The sequence below is a fragment of the Anas acuta genome, chromosome 7 (genome assembly GCF_963932015.1).
Source record: "Anas acuta chromosome 7, bAnaAcu1.1, whole genome shotgun sequence".
Classification (NCBI taxonomy): Eukaryota; Metazoa; Chordata; class Aves; order Anseriformes; family Anatidae; genus Anas; species Anas acuta.
In genome coordinates this window covers 25330642-25355111 of record NC_088985.1, presented here as the reverse complement: position 1 = coordinate 25355111, position 24470 = coordinate 25330642, and the positions used below count along the sequence as shown (strand labels likewise).

General features: G+C 44.0%; 1 protein-coding gene across 4 annotated transcripts in view; it reads left to right on the top strand.

Annotated features, from left to right (window-relative positions):
- The window catches only part of NT5C2 (5'-nucleotidase, cytosolic II), a 57058-nt gene that overhangs the window by 12535 nt on the left and 20053 nt on the right, over positions 1 to 24470 (top strand). Inside the window, exons 2-3 of one of the 4 annotated variants that reach the window (XM_068688358.1) lie at positions 5807 to 5929; positions 16617 to 16690. In XM_068688358.1, coding sequence (XP_068544459.1) covers positions 5829 to 5929; positions 16617 to 16690 — 175 coding nt within the window. In that variant the 5' untranslated portion in view covers positions 5807 to 5828. Of the gene's footprint in view, positions 1 to 5806; positions 5930 to 14327; positions 14426 to 15079; positions 15253 to 16034; positions 16517 to 16616; positions 16691 to 24470 lie in introns of those variants that run through there. The other 3 variants (XM_068688359.1, XM_068688361.1, XM_068688360.1) reach the window with 3 other exon arrangements.

Genomic DNA, 24470 nt, shown 5'->3' with positions numbered 1-24470 from the left:
GGACCTAAAGTCACTACATCGAAGAGGTGGCCACCCAGAAGTGGAAGTTCTTCGAATGAAGAACTTACCTTTAGGCACAGAGAGGAAAAAAAGGGGAATTTTCTGGTTTAGATCATTTACAGACATCTCTACTTATATTTGGAAACCAGGGGCTTTCCAGTATTGCCAGACGTTTCAAGTTGAGGACATATTAATTTTCCAAAAGCATCACTAATTGAAAACACCTTTTGGAAGCAATTTGCCACTGGCTGCTAAGCAGCAGTGCTGGCAGTAGCACAGAGAGGTTTGAACTGTCGTCTGGGGCTAGGAGGGAGAGGAAGGAGCTGTGTGTGTGAGCTCCCAGCTCAGGCTGGTGCGTGGGGCTGCGGATCAGAGGCAGACCAGAGCATCATTTGGCATTCATGCCATCCCTGCAGCTTGGAGCACGTCAGAAGTCTGCTGCTTTGGGACCCTTGCTGTGTGCAGGTACACGTAATTCCCCAAAATTTGTAGATGTGAACTAGCTACATAGTGTTATCGATACCTCGACTGAGATCAATTTGTTTTTTATCTTCTAATTCTTTGTTAATTTAATCCACCATTGCCATTTTCACTGCGTTTCCCATTTCCAAGGTTTGGCATCAGGTAAAGCTGACGTAGCCTGAAATACATCCAGTTAATTATTTTAGGGTTCCTGGGGAGATTTTATCAGACTGGCTCGTTAAAAATGTTCATGTCTGTTGTGTATTGTTTAATACTCCCTTTGTTTGCAAAATGAATGGGAAGCACTTTGTCTCATTAAGGGTTTAATGCCGGCCTGGCATTATCATCCTTTTTATTAAATGCAAACTAGAAATATCTCATGAAGAATTCCACCCCTTCTGCAATATTCCTCCTCTCTTGCCTATAATGCTTCTGCTCTGCTGGTAGGATTTTTCTCATTCCTGGTACGCTTTTAAAAACCACCTTTACATTGTCCTTAGCTCTCCAAAAGCTCTCCACCAAATTTTGCAAATTGCTTTGTCACAAGCCTTTTTTTTCCCCTTTTTTTATGTTGTACTGGCAGGAGCCAAAGAAGCGGTTTATCCTATTGTCCAGAGCTTGGTTTGTCGGCTCTCCTGGACCCTGATCACCCTGACTTCTGTGCATCTGGGACCTGGTGGCTCTGGGTTATCGGAAACATTAAAGTACATGCTGGGGAGTCCTCCACCCATTTCTCTGTATTGTTCTTCCTAAGCAGAGCGTGAGTTGAGATTTTGGTACATGGCTCGCATGAATAGCTCCCCTGGGTTTCAGAACCGCCACCTACTGGATTGGTTTCTTCTCCTGAGCTGGCATTTTTAGTTCTAGAAGTTCTTTGTTACCTTGCCTCCTCGCAGCCCCGGGACGCCTTGGTAGTTTGCCACGTGCTGCAGTGTGTTTGTGATGCCCTGAGCTGGAGCTCGGGGAGCATTTGAGGTTGTTCCCTCCCCTGTGCTGCCGGCTGGGCCTCCGAATGCTCTGCACCTCCCTGGCTGCCCCAAATCTCTTGGAGGACATGCAGGAAGGACCCCTCAGGCAGGTGAGGTGCAGGGAAGAGTGCAATAAACCGATTCATCACCTCTGGGGAGAGCTCCCGCATGGCACACGCAGAGTGGAGAGACACAGCAAACACAATTCATTCACTCCCCCCTTGCTGGGACCCCCCAAGCCACCTGGGACAAAGCAATTTTGCAGCAAGGGTTAAGGAACAACTGAGAGCTTGGCAAGGGCATCAGGAGGTCTGGGCATCACTGCCTTGGCTGGACGCAAAGCCTTTAGGTACCAAACCTTAGGTGTGATTATTTCTGTCCCCATCCACTGTGCCCACGCACATGTACGTGTGTGGGTCGTGCTGGCAAGGATTCCCGAGGCAGAATGTGTGAGGAGAGGGCAGATCGGTGCCTTGGGACTGGTTATAGCCGTGGGTTTGGTTTCTGCTGTACGAGCTCTTGGACGGTATCCTGGAAAAAAGTGGGATTGTCACTGCTGTGTTGTTTATCCCTACGTTTTAGTGTACGCCTCTGATTTGGCATTGCATCATCAAAGTGTTAAAAACACACTCAGAAAAAAAATACTGGCAGCGCATTTTACCTGAACACGAGGTATTAGCAGATGCAGAAATTTCTAGCTGGCCAAGAAAAGATGAGAAAAATAACTAGTAAAACTCTTGAAGGGGAATGCTTCTGAGCACGTTATCTTACGTGTATGAGTGTCTGAAAAACATACACTAGGGTAAATACCTTATCCATATAATAAACAAGTGAATTCATTACAGAATGTATGTTAAAAATGTCATGTTCTTCTGGGCAGAAGCATGTGTGCTGCATTGTAGCTCGGAGTTTTGAAATACTTCTTCAAAATGAGCCCTGCGCCCTAAGTGCTATCAGATGTTTAATTAAGACGGCACTAGCGAGGCGCATGGTTGCAATAAATTACGGGGAGGTGTTCTGACATGCTTCATCCGTGTAAAGATTTCTATTTTTACGTGAAGCTATTTACAGATTATTGATCTCAAAAATAGATTTGTAACTAAAGAAAGATGCATCGGATTTCAGTTGCTCGGAGTTGAGAATCTTGCCTGGCTGGCTGCCTGCTCTCTTAGATGTTTATTCCAGTGGCTTACAAGTGGCCGTAGTGAATCAGCCCTTCTTATTTTTCTCTGTGTTTGGCACCGCGGCGAAGAGGAATATTTGCATTCAGGGATCAGGTCCCATGTCTCATGCCCGCTCAGGTAGGCTCCTTGTACCTCCGAAGCACCGGAAGAATTTCATTCAAGTCAGTGCAACTTGCGTGAGTAAGGTTTCTGGGTGGGGAAGAGGCCTCACAATACCTTTTGTGAGTTGTTAGTGTTTTATTTCGGAGCAGGAAGCTGTTGCTGGAGTGCCAGTGGAGCCTGCTAAGCCACGAGAGTGCCTTTGAGTTTACGTAACCCAAAACTTCAGCATTAGACTCTTTTATTTTAGGCTATGCGGACATTAAAACAACAGTTTTAATAAATAAATCCGCAAAGCTTGAAGGCAGAGGTAATATCTTTTAATAGAGCAACTGATAGAGTTTGGAAATTTAGACAAGCTCGTATGCCTAAGAGCTTGTCTATTTTTTCCAGCCATACCAGTTGGTCTAATAAAAGACATTGCCTCTGTCTACAAACCTTGTCCTCCCTTTGAACCCTCTTCATCACAGCGACAGCAAAATACTGCTGGAACACTAAAATAATTTGGGCCTTTCTTGCTTAGCTATGGAAACTCAGATTTTTGTGGTTTCCTCAAGGCTCCCATTTTTGATTCCAAGCACGCGCCGCACGCTGTCTGATATCTCCTGTGGTGGAAAAGGGTTTCTTCACACGAGGCCCAGACTGCTTCACCGACTCCTCATTTTAGAAAAGATGCTCTGAAAGGTAACCTGCTAAGGTTCTGGATTTTAGGATGCTTTGCAAGGTGCTGCTGGGGAACTATCGGATGTCTGGCACGGATGGACGTCAGGTGCAGTCCTGTCCCAGTGTCTGTGCACCAATCTCTGCCTAATGTGCTGTGATGGGAAGCAGACGAGGTGGGAAGCAGCTAGCATGACGGAGAGGCTCTGCCTTTGGCTGTGGGTGTAAATCTTCAAATTTTGAGATGTGTGGGACTGGGTAAGGCGCCTAGTGGAGCCCTGCTACGTGGTGTGGAGCTGTGCTCAGGCTTCTTTCAGCGAGTAGACTGAGATCCAGATCTCTGTAAGGGTCTCATGCCCAACCATGCTGCATTTTTTTCAGAGCTGTTTAGCTTTCCATGTAGAGGCCTCAAACGTGTGTGTCTTTTGGATGTGAATCCCCAGCTCAAAGTCAGTAGCTTTCCAACAGCTCCAGGTCAGACCAGGGTGCTGATGATCGGGACCATCCTGAAACACAGTTCACAGCTTAGCCCATTTTCCACCCCTGCCGACACAAACCCTTTCTGAGGCTGCACTCTTGGGGTCACGGCAGACCCCTGCTTTGCCTCATGCACTTCCCTGGAGCCTGTCCTCATGCACAACATCGCTTCCCAAATCCTCTCCTCCAGCAGGGCCACTGCAGCCCGTTGTGCCCCTGCTGGGCTGTGCCGCAGGCGCAGTGCCCGGCCTTTCAAGTGGAACAGGTTGGTGCTTGCAGCCTGCTTTCCACCTGCCTTTGGGCATGGCTTGCATAGCTGGTAATTACTGGGAAGCCCTTAGTGGCCTGCGCCCCGGCTATTTTAAAAGCTGCTTCTCCCTGCATGCCCTGTTGTGGAAGTTGCCCCACGGCCCTCCGGCTGCGGTGACCTCCTGTCCTGGGGTGCCGCAGGGAACCGGCCGTGGAGAGCTCTCAGCTGAGGAATTCAGCCCCTTGGGCTGCCTGCCAGGGCCTAAATTTGGTGACCTTTAGGATGTGGCATCAGATGCGTTTGTAAACGTTGGTTCTAGTAACTGGGAGACGAGCAGAGAATGCAGGGGGAGGGAGGAACATATTCTTTACAGCCAAGCTATTTGCCTTCTGTTTGATTTTTATGACCAACAAATAGTAGGCAAGTGCACTGACAGATGCTCTAGCAATCACAACTGTTGGTCTTTAATCAAATCTAAAACTAAAAACTGATAGAGATTTCCTCTAGGAGAGTGAGAGCGTGGTGACTACTGACAATAATTTGGACACACGCTGTGCTCTCATCTCCGCAGAAATCACCTTGTTCCCCTCTGTAGGACGAGGGCAGTCATCTTTTAAAGGTGTCTAGAAATGGTATCATTCCCAGTGTAGCCTGTGGGTGGTTTTGTTTCTTCTAAGGAAGAGCAAACAAGGCAAGCCCTGCGGTCTGGCAGTTGCGTGGGTTGCACAGGACCGCAGTTTTCATGCTGTACCTAATTTGGGATAACTTTGGGACTCATCTCCCACCCCGCTCTCTGCCCTGGCTCTGATGGTCTTGTGGACGGCTGAGTGGAGCTGACTGTTTGCTTTGCTTGTGTGGTGTTGGTGGCTGAGGATTTGGGCTGCTCGGTCTCACCGTGGGGCTGCTTAATCCCAAGACCCCATGGCAGGGGCACAGCAGGACATGTGTCGGGATGGATGGGAAGAGCAGGACTTCCCAGTGCACCAGTGGGAGAGGAACCCCACCGAGCAATGCCTCACTGCAGGGCCTTCCTGCAGCGAAACACTGCCTCCTGCTTTAGTTTTCACAACTGGTTCTCGTGAAGGGGTGCGGGCGTTGGTGAAGATCCGCTGGTGAATGCAGCGTTGCAGCAGGTTCTTGCTCTGCCTGAATGGGGCTGAGCTGCAGAGATAATCTACTTCCCTTCCGATTGCTCCTGCTCGTTTGGCATCAGTCCAAAGCATTGTCTTTGCCTAGAGATCAGAGAAACAAAGCCAGAGACAAGGCTCTTTGTTTTTACCGTGGTACATGTGGCAAGGTCGGTCACAGTGGGGTTTGTAGGGATTTCCTTGCCTGGTTTATCTCATGTGTAAAGGGTAGGCTGTCCATCAGCTCTCCCTCCTGGATATTAGCAACTCGAAGGTAAAGAAAATGCCTTTTCAGCAAGGAAAACAAGGGCCCTGTTTCAAAATGCATTTTCGCCATGATGGATAGGAATGTCGTAGCAGTTCCAGCCATGTGGAAAAGCCCTCCCTGCTCTGGGTTGACTCCCTCTCTCACCTCATATCTCAGGGGAAGGCATCTTGCTTGACCTGCAAACACAGCTCATCCCACTGGGCACTTTGCAAGACTTCCTGAGTAGCGTTGTGTCTCAGCACCAGGAAACAGATAACTTGCTGGTGAAACAGATCTTGAACTTGAGCAAGCTTTTCTCTTCTGACTCTTTCAGAAATAAATAAGTGTTTAAAGATGACAACCTCATGGAGCGACCGACTCCAGAATGCAGCAGATCTCCCTGCAAACATGGATGGGCATGCTCTGAAAAAGTACCGCCGGGAAGCCTATCACCGGTAAGTCTTGCGTGTAACTCCACAGCTAAACAGCTGAGAGAGAGGGAAATAAACTACACACAAAGAACACATTTCTTGTTGTTTCTTACTTGCTGGTACAAAACAGAAAGGTCATTCCTTGCAAAAGTGTTGGAAAATATTTTAAAAGATAGTACAGTATTTGCCTGCAGGAATGAAAAACAGGAGAGTCGAGGTACGTGTGCCAGAGCAAGTGAGGGTGTGCTTGCTTAATGCAGTTGAAAGCTTCTATCCCAAAATTTAACTTGAGATTAAACTTTGAAGTAAAGAAATACTAGGTGGCAGAAGCGTTATAGTAATTATTGCACTACAATCTGAGAGAGCATGAGCCTAGACACTGGAATGCACACCAAAAAATAAGAAGAAATTAAATGGGAGCAGCAATTAAGTGTTTGAGAGTTGTATCTATCATGGTTAATTGTGTGCACCACACTAGCACATAAGTAGCATGTAAGATCTCAGCCTCCTTTTCCCTGGTAGGTGTGCCTAAAACTACCTTTGCTGTGAAAAAATTTACAGTCTGAATAAACAAGATTGCAGAATAAAAGAAATGTTATCGCTGCCATTTTATCGTTTTGGAATCAAAGTACAGAGACGAGATTGTTTTCACAAGCTCATGTGTTTGGTTGAGCCAAGCATTCAGCCCACATCTCCCAAGGCCCATGGCCTCAAGCATAAGACGGCTGCCGTCTGCGTTCTCATCAGATGTCTGGGCCGTTGTGGCATTAGAAACAACGGGACCTAGTAATTGTCTGTGTTCTGTTTTTGGGAGGCGTATCTTCAAAGTTGGGCTTGTTTCATTTGAGAAGTCAGGCATTATGATAATCAGAGCATATTCATCAGGAGCTGGGGAGATGCAAGTCTGATACAGAAATAGAAAAAGTCAACTTTCCGAACCTCACGCTTAAATGCCGTGTTGCATTTGTGATTCATACACGGTGGTATTTCTGAGGAAGTGTTTTCGAAGTGTTAGATATCTCTGATTCTCCAAATGGGTTCTAATTAGAGAAAAACGCCTTAGCATCATATGATAGGCCAGGTTGTGCCAGTTGCACAGGCTAAGGCTAAGTAATGGATCCTGTGGTACATTTCTGAAGCTTTCCAGTTTCCAGTGAATAATGTTTGGGCGCATGTCTTAAGTGGTGACATTATTTGAGTCTCTCTGTGTCAGCTGGTTTGTCAAGATATGAAAACTCCTAATGAATGCAGCTATAAATAGCATGTAAAGGGAGATTATACCATTCCCTGGCAAAAATCTTAACCTTGTTGCAGTCATTGATAGGTTTCCCTTTGTGTCATAATTTTACCTAGGGATTTAGTAGCATTTCTCCTGATTTGGATTGATGTGAATTAAGTCAGAGTATGGCCTTTTTATTTATTTCCTAAATATTTTTATTCTAGTTAAGTGCTGACAGTCTGCTAAATGTAGTACAAAGTCCAAGGGAAGCAGTACTTGTCCTTAAGAGCTCACTCACACATTGAAGTCTTCATCAAGTCCTCATCCCTTACTCATGTAAGAAATCTTTACTTTCCCCATGGTAAATGACAATGCATTCATATAAAGGAGGGTTTCCCAAGAGGAGCTGAGATCTGATAGTCTGAAATCAGCCTCTTTCACAGTTTCAATATACTGTCATAGCACATAGAAATGTCTTATTCAAAACAGATTGAGCAGAAATGTTGCTCGCTCTTCAGATTCTAATGGAAAGCACAACATTCGAAATACATTAAGGGGAGGCACATTTTCATTTTGAAATCACTATCCTCTTTAAAAGAGGGAGGGGAGGGATCAAGAGAGAGAGAATGAGAGAACCTGATGCCAAGACTGTAGTATAAATCTGGGCTATTAATGGCTTTGGTGTACCAGTTTCATGGGAGTTATTTTGATAATCCAGTATTGTAAGAATCTGAAACAACCTCATTCCAGAGGCAGTGCTGTCAGATTTCTATTTCTGGTATTTTTTGTGATCTTAGTGTTAATAAATGTATTGTTACATAGATTCATAAAACGTTTTGTGTATGACTAGTAAATATTTCAGTTTTGTTGTCAGACCTGCATTAGTTTGTTAGATTTTGTAAAGTACCAGTGGCTGGAATCCTGTGAGTGTTTGAATCCTTCCTTTCTCTTCCTCTTTCTTTCTCTCTGTTTCTCTTTCAGTCTCTGTTTGTCTTTCTCTCTCCTTTTTCTTCTTATCCTAGCAGCTAAAAAAAAACAACCTTGAAAGCATGAATCCAAAATGACTTAGGAACACAAACAAACAAAAGAGATAATTGAATTTAAAGCTATTGAAGGTTAAAAAATAAATAAATTAAGCTGGTCTCAGTGATTTTGGAAGGCTGGAAGGGCTTCCAAATGTGGCAGTGCCACATTTACGGATAAGCATAACTGGGGCTAGCTTTTGATACCAGTGATGGAGGCCCACTTGGGCTCAAAGTCATTCATTGGGATTTTCTAGCTGCTGCTAGTAATGCTTGGTTTTCTGAAGTGTGAAATTGTAAAAAATTGTGTCGTTGTTTGTTTACTTCATGCTTACTTAAATACCAGTGGAGATACTTAAACCAAATCAATTTTGCTTTCAGGTTCTCATGAAGTAGAGCAGATTTGATATGCTTGAATTATAAGTGTTGAAGCAGCATAAAATACAGGGAAAAGTTTCCAGTGAAAGCAAAATAATTTACCTTATAGAAAATCCTCTCATAGGCATTGAACTTCTGAAAAACTTTTAAAAAATGAGCTCTGAAAATGCCGTTCTAGTTACCATATTTTATTGTGGTTGTTCAAACCGGGAATCTGTTTTTTTTTATGTGTTGCACTTCTTACTATATCATACCTGATGGATGGATGCTCAACACTGTTGGCACAAATCCCAGTTGAGACTGGTTCAGCTGGTGTAGTGACTCAGAGGATGGTGACTATTATCAGAATCACGTCTGAATGCCATAGGCATGAATGTTCAAAATCAATATTTAGAGCTGCCTTCCTCCCCAGGTTTATTCTCGGTGTTTGGATCAATTTGTATAGCTGCTTAAGAAATGAGAGTGTTGAGGTTCTTGAGGAGGTAAAGAGCTTGAGAACACGAATGTGAGTGCTGTGCTGTAGAGTTCAAGGACTACATAAGCAAAAAGAAGAATTAGAAGAATCTTTAGGGGAGGAGAAGCGGTGGTTTAGTCTTGCCAGGGTATTTCTGATCACTTAACTAAGACTTGAAGTTGGCCGGTGTTACTCTCATCCACAAACCTAGTTATACAACACTGCTGGCGCCTGCGGGAGGTGAGGTCTAAAGATGAATTAATATACAAGCTCCATGTTATTCATTCTCTAGAAGAGGTCATTGGTAAGAGGATACCACATCGCTGCACTATTGGCAACATACATTTTAATTGGGAAATAAAAGGGATGCGTGGCTGGTAGGTGGCTTTTCCTACGTGTGTGTGGCTGTGAGGCCACCTCCCTCGTGCAGGGCTTGTTGACTTTTCCGGGTAGAGGATAATCAGTAGGTCATTTGTTCTGGAGGAGTACTGTCATTTAACCTGATTGTAATTAGGCAAGAACTAGGTTGACTCCGAGCCACCAAATTGCCCTAGTGTCTATTTTTTAACTCGGAGTGAGCACTTCTAGGCACCCTCTGGATTATCTCACATAGCTCTTTAGGGTTTAAATAGCAACCACATCTAGTTAAAGCAAATAATGGAAAAAGTTGGTGTGCCATCCACTCTTGTTACTGACAGTTACCAAGATCCAGGAAACAGGTATTTGCATTTACTTTTATTCCGTGGTTTTGGCTTAACAGGGCAGCGAGGCTGTGATGGCCTTTTTGTTAAGCATGTAGACTTGGGGATGCTTTTGCCATTTTGCATCAAAGTAATTTGAGACTTCTCATCCCGAACGTGGGGTTTCTGCTGTTGTTTTAGTTTTGTTTTCTCGCAGTGATGTTTACTTGCTGGCTCAGGGGATGTGGCATCATCATTTCTAATCCTAATTCTGCTGCAGACTGCTCGTAGGCTCTCAGATATGTTGCTTCATATTTACATGCTTCAGTTTGCTTTTAAAGCATCTTCTGGTGGTAATATGAGTTAAGTGATTTAAGCTGTTAATGGACTCCGAGATCCTGGCTAAAAAACAGCGGTATATACTTTAGTAACAACAAAGCAAAAGGATTAGAAATTGGTTGGTTTGCTTTCTAGGCTTAAATATGTATTTAAGGTACATTTTAGTTTGTTGGAATTTGTAAACTCGGGGATATTCACTGCAGATCTTGTTTCTTCATTTTACTGATGCTGGATCATCAGTGATTGCAAACAGCTGGAAATGTTATCGAGACTAGGGTAAGAGGCTTGAAACTTTATCCATTTGGGTAGCTATATATAAAGTCTCTTCATAATACCAGTTGATTCAGGTGGCGAATGAGAAAAAATCGTGGTTACTGGTCTGAAAATGCTGCGTACCTCTCTGATCAGACGTTCTGGTAGGTGATGTATTTCCATCCGACTTCAAATGCCGCAGCTCTGTAGGCAATGCCGGCTGCGGTCTGTCCTCATATGTCTTGGTGCAGCCTCTGGGGGCTCGTGCAGGGCATGTGCGGAGCTGTGGGCAGCATGTGCCTCTATTTATTTTGCTGTAGTGCTTTGGACATCGGAGGGAGGAGGGAGAGGGGGTGTTAAGGCGGCAGAATGGGCGAGCTTATGAGAAAGCAGAACACTTGCCAAATTAATAATAAAGAAATTGCATTGAAAATGTCCCCTGATCCCCAGCTTTAATAGCTTCACGGAGCAGACGGGTGTTATTTTGGGATGGAATCCATATGTGAGCTTCTTGGCACTTTGCTGTTGCCTGGGAAGAAAACCCAAACAATGGAAATAGAAATGGCCAAGGCTATCTCCTTCCATCTGATTCCTGCTGAATTTCAGAGGGAAGCGGTCATAGTCGTGTTTCTGGATACGGCCTCATCAGACTCTTAAGCTGCAGTCGTAACCTGATTTTCCACTCTTATGTCAGTAAAATTGTGCAAGGACGGTTAGTTAGCGTTGAGAAATTGCCAGGCAGTATGTTGGAAATGTTACTAGAAGTGGCCATGAAACTTTGATGTCCTTTTTCTCTGTCCCTTATCTGATGCTGTTTCATCTGCCTAACTAAATCTCAGGCCCAAACACTGGTTCTTAATCCAATTACTGACTTGTCAGAATATTCTTCTTCGGTTTAAGGAGGAATAAAATAAAACTCTGAAGATCTAACATAAATAAAATAACCCCAAATGCTATGATAAATAATAATATATGGAACGGTCAGTACCTGCATAAAGAGGCAAGACTCAGCAAAAGAATGATTCCATCATTTTTAGTAGTTTAAAGCACTTTATTTTTTTATCCCGCTAAGACAGGCAACAAAAAACATTCAACAACCGAAGTTTTGATATGTCTTAGTGTCCTTCTCAAGGTAACTAACCAAGTTTGCTCCAGGTGGGTGAAGTCAGTGAGGGATTCATCCGAGTTGCCTGCTGCTGGTGGAGGACACGTGCGATCAGAACCACAGTGTCACGCAGTGGGACGTCTCCTCTAACCACACGTCTGGGGACTAACTGGTAACAGGGAACATCCAGTTGTCATAACAGTGGTGTGAGAATTTCTTATTTTTTTACATTATTAGCCTTTTTAAAGAGGCTGTGGAGAACTTGGTTATGGGAGGCTATTAAAAGCTAATCCATTTTAGTTCCCTCTTGTTTCTTTTTAACTCTTCTTGCTTATTAAAACACGGAAGTTGTCCATAAAGTGAAGATTAACCAAAGTGCCTAAACTTTGAGGAAGCAGGAATCGGAGCCTTCTGGCTAGTCCCCGTTTCATGGCTGGCTCGAGGCCAACTGTCCACCACGATCTTTTTTTTTTTTTTTTTAAGCACAAATGTAAATCAAGCGTAGCCAGCTCCCGTTGCATTTGCTCTTCCCCTCAGCACTGCTGCGAGTTTTCTTTTGTATTTATTTAATTTCCAGTGAAAAGCACTTCCCTGACAAAGAATGCTTTTTGCTGCGAGGTCTCTGGACACATTTCGAAAATCCCTGTGAAGTGCTCTGCTCCAGAAACCTTGCCTATGAGCCATGTGCCAAAGGTCCTCCATAGTTGTATAATTTTGGTGCATTTTGTTTATTTTGTTGCTCACGTTACCAGCCTACATGTATTATGCATGGAAATTGCATTTGGGGCACGGCAGGCGTTTGAGATTCTGCCCCAACAAAATAAAAACATTTCTCCCTCTCCGCATGTGCTCCTCTCCTGTGTTACTTGAGAAGGGCTGGGATTTAGGTTCCTGCCTCGGAATTGATTGACAAGAACAGTAACAAAACCGAGATCAGTTCGCTTGGAAAAATATAAAGGGCTGTGAATTGCAGCACTGAGGAGATCAGGGCTCTGTGACTCCCTTTATGCGAGCTCAGCAGTTCCTTCTTCTTTGCCGTACAACGCATTTTTCTCTTATTCAGCACAATTCTTAGAGCTTAAAAGAAAATAAATACTGTCATCACTGAGAGCCTTCTGCTATGGCCAAGCTGCAGAGTTTAATATTTGAGAAAGAGCTCGGGGAGCAAATTAGCCTCACGGTTTCCCTTAGATAGCTCCTGAAGTTGGTTTTTTCTAAAGGTGCAGGTCTGCCAGGTTCAAGCTTCTGTCTCCTGCCACATTAAAACTCACTTTTTAATTGGGAAAGGACAGGTGAAGGCAAGAGAAAAGCAGTGCCCTGGAGGAGGAGATGCTCTGCATGCCCAAAGGTGTGGAGCTGAGGAGCTGGGCCCACCAGGGGCTGCAGGAGGCGTTTCCATGCCGTGCCCCCGGCTGGTTTTGTCGTGTTGCCCGGTGCTGTTAAGTGGTCAGATCGGCTTAATTTTTAACTCCGCTGCTCCTAGTTAAAATGATTGCTTTCTGAATGGAAAAGAACAAAACCAAGGGAAGCGAAAGTGTGATTTCCGATGGTGACGAGTGGAAAAATGATTCCTTAAAACTTCCTTGCTGTGAATTTTAGTTTTCGTTCTTAGTTTTCTTCCTATTCTGACTCTTGCCCTAGACCTTTTATTAATATGCAGGCTTTAGGAGCTCCTGTCACTTCTCTCTATACCAGATTTCCTGTGGAAATGTGACATTTTTAGCCGATGGACACGTCAGAGCGGTGTTCCCAAAATCAGGCTGAGCCTCCCTTCGGGTGGGATCCAAGCCCAGCTCTGAAACAGAGGGGGCCAGGCTACAGCTTCTGAGAAGCACCTTTCCCTTCTCAGAAACTTTCTTGGTTTAATTTCAACTTTTATCTCTAGTTTCTAGGGTTCTGTAGATATTTACTACTTCGGGTAAGCCCCCAGAATTAAGCTAAGCCGGTCAGCTTCTGGGAGCAAATATTTGTAAGTATCTCCTCAGCCCCGTGTTTCTGGAGGGCTCCATGCACGGAAGATATCTTCCTTTATCAAGATTTAAAACTGAGGTCCTGAGCACCTACAGGTAACCAAATACCTGCCTGGGCCCACACCAGATAAGTGACATTGCTTCCAATTGCCGTGCCCCGGTTTAGCCTGCCATTTAATCTGCCTTTGCCAAGTTTAAATCGATTCAAGCGTTCTCATTTCCTGTCCTGAACACGTTGTGCAATAGCCCTGGTTATTTTTTTGTTGGTTTTTTTTTAAAATATTTGCTCAGTTTCACTCTAGCACTGGTGGGTGAAGTAATTGCCCTGTCAAATCACTCGCTGGATGCCTTGAAGTCTGCCAGGCCCCGCGGACTGCCGGGGCATGATGAGACCTTGCCACATACAGTTTCTAGGTCACAGGCAATATTTACAAGTTGATGGAGAAAGAGCAATCTTCCCCAGCTGTTACCAAGACGGGGCTGGTATAGTAATTTTCATCTTTTAGTCATAAGACCTGTCCTGGAATAAAAACATGCTAATGGATGTTGTTTGTTTCATCACCTTCAGGAAACTTTTCCAGATCTTCAGTATCAACATGTGCAGTTGTTTTTATTTTTATTTTTATTTTTATTTTCTTAACTCCCAGGGTTCAGCCTGCAAATAAGCTGAGAGTAAAGTGATGCAAAAATGTCCGATGCTCAGAGATCTTTCCGTGGTTTTGGTCAGTTTGGTGTCGTCATCATCTAAACATAGGCACGCTGGACTGGAAGCGATCTCTTGGGTCACAGCTCCCTTGTTTTCGCCTTTCCCAGGCACCGCCGTATTACCCTTTTTATAAGCGCATTCAGCTCCGTCTTAGCAGGGCTTGTTTTTTGTCCTCATTTGGGAAACCGTTCCCAAATGTTGCAATTCTGAGTCGCTCTCCAGGCTCCTGAGCTTCTTGAAATTGCCTTTCCTATTCCTGGCCCATTCAGAGGGGGGACAGGCAGCCTGGGCGTTTTGCTTTGACGGAAAACTATGCTCCAGGGGCTGAGCCTAAAGGAAAGAACAAAATTGGACTCCCCAGGTTGGACAAAAAATGTTGCTAGCATTTCCCAGAGGTAGGTTATTCCTTCTTCGATTTCTCTTTTTGAAACAAACTGCACAAGCAGTAGATCAGAAACAATGTGCTGGAATTAGATAATAAATAGTGCTTCCTGGCATCAGCAGCAAGAGAATGTAATCATCTTCATTAGACAAAGTACGGGACTGCGTTTAGTGCTAAATAAGATTTGGTGCTGGCTGCTTCTAAATCAGAGCAATCGAGACGTTAAGACAAACAATCACTGATTCAAACTGCAGATTCGGATAACTTGCTCCACCTACTCAAAAGCCAGCGATTTCAAGAGTGAATTTTAGTGATTTATGAGCTCATCTCTCATTTCCAAAAGGCTTTTCTTTACCGGTTTGCAGTTTGTTTGTTGTTTCCCCCCCCCCCCCCCCCCATAATTTAGTCTTGTTTAGGTAATCCATAAATCTATCAGAAAAGATAGTCATCGCTAACCTCCCTGGCCCCTCGGTGACAAGCCCCATTGTCGGAGGCAGGCAGCTTGCCAGGAAACTGTGACTCCCAGAGAGAGTGTGCAAGGTTAGGGGTAAAGCAGCCTATTGCCAGAGAAACTATTCCAAGTGGATTTGTGTGGAACAACAACGATATCCAGTGACTAGTTAAATTAGCCACAGATGTGTTTTCTATAGCACTGTCCAAGAAGATATACAGTGCTTTAAGGCTCGCTTCAGGCACGATGATCATCTGAAGTCAAATCAGATCCAAGCAAAACTGCATCTGTACTAGGCAAGCTTTTAAGGAATTGTGTAACATGATTCAGGCTGGTAGATGAATCAGACTGCTGCAAACTAAACAAGGAGCACATCGGTGAGAGATGAGGTAAGACGGCTCGCAGAGGAGCGTGAGAGTTAGATGGGAGCAGTTTGCTGCTAAAACCCGAGCTTCAGCAGCCTGGCACGGGCGGTGGAAGGGGCACGGCGTGCCGGCCACCTGCCCCCGAGCACGGCCGGGGCTTTCTGTGGGCTTTGCAGAATATCCGAGGACTTGGTTTTGCACTTACCGTCTCCATTGCTCGTGCCCCTCCGTGTCACTCCTCCTCCAAGGAAGCCTCGCTGATTTGGGTTTCTAATTACCCTGCCGAGAGCAATGGGGATACTCAATATTTGCAGAATTTCCACGTGCTGAAATCGGGGTACAGGTGGAGGCTCTGGGACTCCTGCCTTTTCTCACACAAGGGGATTTTTGCCTCGGCGTCACGGCTCGAGCAGGACGAGGGATTTCTGGCCGAGCTCAGCATTGAGAAGCTCAGCTCCTGTCCCGCAGCTGAGCTCGTGGCTGTGCCGTTGGGATTCGGATTCTCAGGGTTCAGATAGGACAGGCGGTGGGAGAAGCCCCCCAGAATTACAGACCTGCTGCAGGGTTTAAAGTTCGGAGGAAACATAAGCAGCTTAGTTCCTGCAGTAGTTGGAGCAGGCTTTTGTTGGATTCCCTGACCTATTTCTTTGCTGTGTTATTTACTTGGACTAAATTGAATATAGCGTATTAAAATGTTGTAATCAGAAAGGGCCTGGCAGCATGCAGCTTACATTCTCATTGCAATAAGCATTAACAATAAAAATGGAATTAACAGAATAGTATTTTATTTTTTTTGTGGGGGAGTTGCAGTTTTTAGTACAAAAAAATAGCATTTTTCATAATAGAAATAATTTGTTTCTATGGGTGAAAACGTCTTTGTTTTTCAGAGCTGTATTAAATGTTTATTAATGATATTGATGTAAATGTGGTAATGGGTCTTTCCTTGGAGTTTCTAGATATAATTCCAAAGAGTATTCAAATGCTGAGTTTATTCACAGAAATGTGTATTTTTTTCCTTTCCTTGGTATCTCTATGTAATATTTTGTTTTAATCAGGCGAATTGCATTGCTTTCCATCCTCTGCTTCCACTTGAACTCTGAATTCTGCTTCAGGAGCTTTTACACTTCTATTCTTAGGAATTTTTGCAGGTCACATGCAAAGCCATGTGTGTGCATGCATGCGTGGATGTCTTTAGACAGCATACCAATAATTAGAATAACCCTGCAAAAGTGATGGCTTTGCTTCAGGAGCACCCAGGGCAAAAACAGAAATTTTCCTCTGTTTTCAGGTATATTCTGATTTTAAGCTAAGAGGCAGAATACCTTTGTTCTAAAATATGATTATGTTAAAAATGCTCATACCTATTTCTGTTTCTTCTTCCCTGACAGGGTCTTTGTAAACAGAAGTTTAGCCATGGAAAAGATAAAGTGCTTTGGGTTTGATATGGATTATACGCTTGCCGGTGAGTATCTTCTTGATTTCTTTCTCACTGACTTAGTTTGGAATATTGCCTCTTGTTGAGAGAAAACCAGTAACTGGTTGGGCTACTCCAGTTAGCAGGTGCTTCCTCTGCTAGCAGATATGTTACTCGCTGTTCATTGCGCTTTCATGTCAGGTGTTTCTCTTTATTTTTGTTATCTGGAAGTTGTATTCGGTCATAAACCACACCGCTCTAGTACAGTTTCAAGGAAACTGAAGCTTAAAAAGTATGATTACTTCCTTAAATCCCACTGTGCTTTGATATTGCCCCTGACTAAAGCTTGGCTTTGAATAACAAGGTGATTTTTTTTTCCCTTTGTGCATATAAAGGGGCTACACCTTTAGCCAACAGGTCTTCTTGTGTCCTGGGAGGGTCAGTTTTGAATAGGTTTTCCTCTTCCCCACTCTTCACTTGGCCACATCAGTGACTCCTTTGTGAGAAGCAGCGAGGCAGGGGGAGCATTGTGAGTCAGCTGAACAAGTTATTCAGAAAGCTCTGCCCATTCTTCATGGCAGATAGTCTTTGGGAGGTTGCATAAGACCTTTTAGTTTCACAAAATTTTCTGCATGACTTCTCCATTTTTCAAATACTCGGCAAGCAAGTTCTCTGAGACTTTGGCTGGAGGAGGGGTAAAGTTACAGTTTTCTATGTAATCAAACTTACATGATGCTGTGTATTTTAAGGAAGGAAAAGATTAAAAGCCCACTTCCACTTTCTGAGGCTGTAGTGCCAGGCAGGCTGTAACTGAAGGTGTCACATACAATTCTACCTTCTTTTTCACTGCCACTTCCAAGGTTGTGGATAGAAAATTTCTATTGCTCTTGATATTTCCACTTAGAGTTGTGAATATAAACTAAGAAATGTGAAGTAGAGCACCAAGGTCACCTAATAATAGGTTAATGCAGTGTATCAAGTACGGTCATCTGTTCGTTGTGACCACTGAGAAGAAATGAGAGATGCTATGGACAGCCTGAGGGGTCAGTGGCTAAGCAAAGGTCAGGAAAGACTCCGCGTGCTCATGGTTCAACACAACTCTACAAAAAACAATGTTGGAGTTTGTGGCAGGTAATTGCAGTTTATATTTCCATCACTTTCTTCTTTTAAGTAGTTATGAATGAGGTGCCAGTTATCTATGTAAAAGGGTTGGTTATTCACCACCTTATTTACAAATCTGTTTCAAGTGCCTGCCACTTTTTAAGTCATAAAATGCATCGTAGTTAATCTGTGTTGGATCTGACTGCAGGCACATGCTTTATGTGTTGTTATTTCCCAGCTGTGACAGCCTTGTGGCTGGGCTCTTAGGGCTTTTAAGGAGTGCAAAACAGTTCAAGAACAAATGCTTAAAAAAAAAAAAAAAAAAAAAACAAAAAGTTGTGGGTTTCACTTTTGTAACAGAAGCACAACTTCCTTGCCTTTCACAACTGACGGCATTTCCAAGGACTCGGGTGATCCCAGAAAGGCTGGCATGGAACAAGAAGCGTGTTGCTAACTGACAGAAGGAGAATTTCAGCACTATCCTCACTCCTCCGACTGTTCATTTTACTCAAGTGTTGCATGTTCCTGTAAACACAGAGCGAATGTGTTGTTATCCACAAAATGACTCTTCGTTTGATGAGAGGGAAAATGTGAGTGTTTCAGGCAGGCTTACACAGTTCCCTGGGACGTGGAAATGTGGGGCTCCCAAGGCTGTAAGGTCGTGGTGATACCACTAAGCAGGCAAAGTTGGTGCATTCATGAGAATTGAGTGACAGGGTGTGGTGCAGGAAAAGAAATGAGATGGGGTCTGAGCAGAAGGCTGGGAATCTGGACTGCTCTTGGGTAAGCTGCTGGCCTATGACTTTTCCCGTGGTACAACAGGATAATAGTTGCAGATCATTTCACAGGGAGTTGTAAGAATGTAATTAGGCTGGAAAGCCTTTTGCAGATGGAAAGTGTTATGCCTGGTAAGTACTATTTCTGTTTTTTTTTGAATCATCTGGGAACTAACAATTACCTGTTCATCATCTTATTGTCTCACAGTCATCCTTTCTTCTCCATGGGGGTTTTTGTTATTTGACCATAATTTGCTATATGTAACTGTGGCACACAAGAAAAAAATATTTATTCATTGCAGATACTTTAAAGAACACAATGTTAAAGTATTGCTATAATTATTTGGGAAATGATAAGAAATAGGACAAGTGAGGTATTACATTAACATGTTGTAGTGTATTCGTAAGACCCTATCATGTTTTCTGTCTGGGCAAGTTATCCCTTGCACACTCTTTCACATGGACATTTCACAAATCTGGACATTTCTGTCCAGATTTGAAAAATTATCTGTCTGTCTGTCTATCTATCTATGTGATACGTATAGATATATGTGTCTATATCTGTATCTATATACATAGATAGATGTATAAAGATAGTTTATCTGCAGTTCAACATCTGGAAATGGTGTCTGCATACCAGATGATGCATGGTGAGCAGATGTCTTTTGGAGGCTGTTCAAGACTCGTGTAAATAGACCAAGGAGGAAGGATGGGAGCACCTCCAGTGTCATCAGTTCCTCATCTAGTTTTCTGCATTTGTACTTTCAGATGTCACTTTTCTGTGAAGTTGTTTGAAAGTATGCTACAATCTTCATGTTCAGTGGTTGAAGGCAGGCAGAGCCATTTGCCCTGCCCAAAATTGTGCCACATCCTTTCCCCACTCTCTGTCATGATCTTTCACATCATCTATAAATTGGTAACATTCATCTCATAGCTGACAGTCAAATGTTTTGACAGCTAAGGAGCAGGGTGATTTTTGTTTTAACACCCTGAATTGCCCATCTCATGAAGAGGAAGCGGTGGTGTCAGTAAGTACCGAGTCCCCTTGCTCTCGTTCTTCTTCCCAAATCTCTGGCCACAGGTAGCACCAAAGGACTTATTTAGGAGGCGGTTCAGTAACAGAGAAGTCACAATCACTTGACTCATCTTGAAGTGCAGAAGCTTGAGACAATTTTGTTCTTGTACTTTCTGATTTTAAGGGGACAAACCTGCTCACAATAGCACTGTTTTCTGTGTAGAATAATTTTGGCACATGGCATTTCCATTTGCAAGCGTATCGTAACACCTCCTTACACACATGCTGCAGTGACCATGCATTCCACTCCTTGCATGAGAATGTCAGCTTGCCAACTGACAGCAGGTTGGATATCATCGTGTTACATTGCCCATAAAATACGATTCCAGACGTTTGTTTTATAGGGTAGTATTTCTTAACCTTATTATTAAATTAAAGGACTACTTATCTTGAAAATGAACATTGCAAGGCTGCCTGCTACAGCACTGCCACAGTGATTTGGTTTGCTCCCAAGTCAAAAGTAGGCTAAGCTTTGGATTCTTCTTAATAACTTTTATATTCTCTCATTGTGTTTGTCTCTTTCCTTGCATAGGGTTGAGAAATACTGTTAATAGAGGCGGATTAGGCAAACAATCCTTTTTTCTTGAAGAAAAGAGCCCGAAGGTTTTAGCCTTCTCTTCTGAGAAATTATGGACATTAAATTGCTGATTTTTTACCCTCTGTGGTTACAGCTAGAATTAATTTGGCTGCTAAGAGCTCAAAATAAAATGAAGGCAAGTTGAGATGTCTCTTTCAGGTTTTAGAATCCTCCTTTTCCCTTCAAGGACTGCTGTTGTGTTCTCATGGAGTGAATGAGGTCTCCTACACGTCTGGAAACTTCCAAGACCCCCTGAGTCGTTGTGCTTTGTTGGACAAGGAGCTGTCTGTCACCCTCCTATTCAGTCTGCTTGTTTTGCTTGTGGTGGTGAATCACAACTGATACGTAATGTTTTAAGCTAGGTGTTACTGAGAGGGGAGTGGAAGGAACGAGAAGAACAGCAGGGTTTTCCTGGGACATGTGCATGTTGCCAAATAGCTGCTGCTTTGGATCTTGGAGGGCTTCAGTGAAGCCCTTCAATGTGAGGGTCCTTTTGTAGCACCTTTTTGTCTGTTAAACAGTAGTTTCTTTTATTATCTGAATGATTCACCTTTGCTTATTCATCCTGATGGACTCAAAGACCAGTAGCCAGTAACACTTCCCGTCTGCTTTCGTGTTTTGCTGGTACTGTCAAAATTACCCATGCTTTGGTAAATGACAGTGCTGCACGTACTCCAAAAGCTTCACAGCCCTCTCGTTTGTGTTTACTGAGAACTGAGGGGATAAAGATGAAGGTATGCCTCTGGAGTCCCTAACACAACACTCACCTAAGACTAGGGGTTGGTGTGGCCCTTTGGAAAAACAACTGAGAGGGTCAGCTTTCAGAGAGGGTTTTGTTTGGCTGCTTCCTTCTCAGGGTGAGCTACAATCGTAATTGTTAGGTCTGGCTCCAGTAATGCATGAGGCATTACCAGGACTTACATGGGACAGGTTGCACAATGAGGTTATGGGCAGAGAGATGTCCCTTGACAGGCACAGGACATCAGCAGCGAGGCTTTCAAATGGGCTGTAATTTCACACCAGGCCATGGGCAGATGGAGAGGGAGTTAGTAAGAATTGCAAGCTGGACTGTGCTTGGAAACATTCTTCTGTGAGCACCGTCCTTCTCCAAAAGTTACAGCCAGGCTGCAAGTTTTGACTTCCATCTCTGAGGTAGGTGAGGTCTGAAATCAGTAAGCAGGATGCTTGCCTTTGGAAGGCTTAAATCACTGCTGCGTCCATGTTCTCCAGCTACCAGTAATAAAATCATCACTAGCGGCTGCAAACTGTTTCAATAAAAACGAAGGGGAAATGAAGCTTGAAAAATACTGGCTTTATTGTGTGCAAATATGATTAATACAGCATAATCTGATTGGAATATAGCTTGTGTCCTAGAAACACTGCCAACGTAATGCCAAGATTTGGTGCACTGCAAACATTTTATGGCCAAATTGCTTTTGCTTTCAGCTGCAGCGTGTCCCTTCTGAGCACATGGGAAAAGACAAGGGAGAGACAGCTTCACTCAGAGTTTGTGGCTGCCTCTCCAACTCACTCCAAAACACAACGTGTATAAACAGGTTTGGCCCCTTCCTCAAGTAGGCGTTTGTGCCTAAGCCATCCATGCAGTTGGGGGGAGAGGGAAGCTTTATACACCCACGTGTTATTTCTGAAACATTTGTCTTTACCTGCTGGCTCGGGAAAAGATGTACTGAGACAGGCGGCAGCGCTGGCTTGTTGCTGCATGTGAGCTGGGAGACGAGGTGGCAGTGAGCTGAGAACTGGTTCTTCAGTGTATCTGCTGTGGGTACGTCAGTCAGGTTGTATCACTTCTCCGTGTTCTGGTTTCCAAAAGTGAGCAGTGGGATTAAAAAATTTGTACCGTGGATAAGATTTTCTGGATTACACGGATGAAAAGCAAAGCAGAAACGTGGGAGTTTTATACGTGAAAGGTTGAAGCGAGCACTCACCAAAGCTGCTGAGTTCGTAACGTAAGCAACTACAAAGACATGTTTGTCCTTCTGCTCAGATGTTGTTAGGGAATGTTTATTGGTAACTCAAACACAAATGTCCTAACGGGGCTCTTAGCTTAGGTTAAAGGTTTGTCTTCGGTTTCATCACAGTGTAAGGACTCCAAACTTTGAGGTTCTTTTGAGGTGACGCTGAGCAGTTCTGCTTTTATCCCGCGTCTCTGGATAATGCAGCTCCTTGTGCCGCGTGGAAGCAGCTCGGTGGCTGGAGAGAGGAACTGGTAGGTTTGACAACAGCAGCATTCAAGCTGTCCCAGCAGAACTTGAGAGATGCTTTGACTCGTGCACATCTGCTGTCTACATTTTCGCGTTTGCACGTTTCAAGTTGAACAGGTGCAGATTTTGCAAATTTCCGAGGCTGTTTTGGCCATTAACGTTTTCAAGCTGAAGGCAGATGGAGAAGCCGAGCTGTTCCTAGCATGCTTTGAGCTGGATGGTTTTTCACATACCAGCGCAGTGCTGGAGTGGCTGCTGTCCCTGCTCCATTTGGGTGGCTCAAACTCAGGGGTTCAGCCATTCCAAGCTGTGTGCTGCAGCAAACCAAAGGCTGGAGCTGTGGTTTTTCAGGGTGCTGGCAGTGGGGACGAGGAGAGGAAGAAGCACGTGTCGCTTGCTCCATCCCAGTAAATCACCAGCTGACAAACCATTAATCTGCTGCCCGGGAATTCTTGAAGAATTGGAGCGTTAAACAGAAGCTGTGGGAAGAACAAGTCCTCGCAGCGTCAGGAGGGTTTTAAAAGCTGCCACACTCTGCTCTCTGGCTGTCGGGAACACGGGAATAACGCTAGCTGGGTCAACAGTTCATGTCTTTGCCAGGCAGATGGAAATGTGGAGGTATTTTCAATCTAATAGATGCCCTTATCTAGTAATCTTAATGCCACAATACAAGTGCTATTAGGTTGCAAATGCCCCTGTGATGAAGCCGATAGCTTGCTCTGTAGGAGGAACCAAAGCAGAGAGGACAGAAGGATTTAACCCTGAGATCACATGTGCTGTTGCTTTGTGAATGCCTTCATTTAGTGGACTGCAGAAAAGCTCATGGACGTGGCTTATTAACAGGCATTCGGGCTGCAGATATGCCCAGGTGCACGCTGTTAAACAAATGAGATGTGTAGCTTTTGAGGACCCCTCTTTTAATAGTATATGATGAGACAATGAACCTGGCAGAGCTGGGGGAGAATGGAAGACTTCTGACTTCATCACTCCTCCGTCAACCAGAAGCTTTCTTCCCTTCTGCTTTAAAAATCGGAAGTCCAAAGGGGAGGTGACCGAGGTCATTAACAGAAACAATATGGAGAGAAATAACAAGCGAGATCTGTTTGGATGCTGATACACCCGAATAATGCCTTAGATTGAAAATATGAATGGCTGCTGTGCCTTTAAGTCGTTTTATTTCTAGATGCTACCAAATTACGTCTCAACGCGAAGCCCAGACAACTATTTCTTCCCCGTTCAGGAAGTCTTTATTGAAGAAGTAAGCCCGTATTTTGGCACGGTGGTTTGTTTCCATGGAAATGGAGGGCGATTTCCATTACGGGATTATGACTCCCAGCGGCTGCATCTGAGAGAGGTAAATTCTGAAGGGCACTTGTTAAGCACAAAAAAAGATCCTCTTGTGTCGGGGAAACCGTAAAACATCCCCATAAAAGAACAGGTGACTGTGTAGTCATCTTTAAAATATTATTCCAGAGCAAAGGAATGTTACGGCAACTATTAAAAGAGACAAACTGAACTTTCTTTGAAATGCAGAGTCCGTCTGAATTGCTTCTCTCAACATGCAGAATGTCACCTCAGTGCTGCTGTTGTTACCTCCAGCCATGCATTTTTATTCAGTAGAAGAAATCTTGCCAACGTTAAGCTCTGTTTTGCCAGCCTCTGAGGCATATCCAAACAGCCCAAATCTTTGTTACATCGAAGGCAAACAAAATGCAGCAGCAGGGAGCTAAAAATATCTGGCATTTACCAACGAGAGCACTAATAAGCCTGCTTTGAAAAGAGTTAAAGCTGATGATACTTGGCAACACTTTTTTTTTAATATTAAATAAGTAGAAAGGCAGCACTAAAAACAACCAGAAGTGAACACATCCAGCAGTCCAGAGCCAAGCTGAGTGTACAGTGCTGTGTCAGTCCTCGGAACAGCAACAAATCCAGCCTTTGCAGATGCTTTGGGCACGCAGAGTGGGAGCAGAGGAGCTGATACAGCTCCAGGTCCGAGGTTTTAGAGCCGAAAGCTGTGTGCACATGGGGATGTTTGCAGGAGCGTTAGAGGGAAGGAATTTTCCAGCACTCCTAG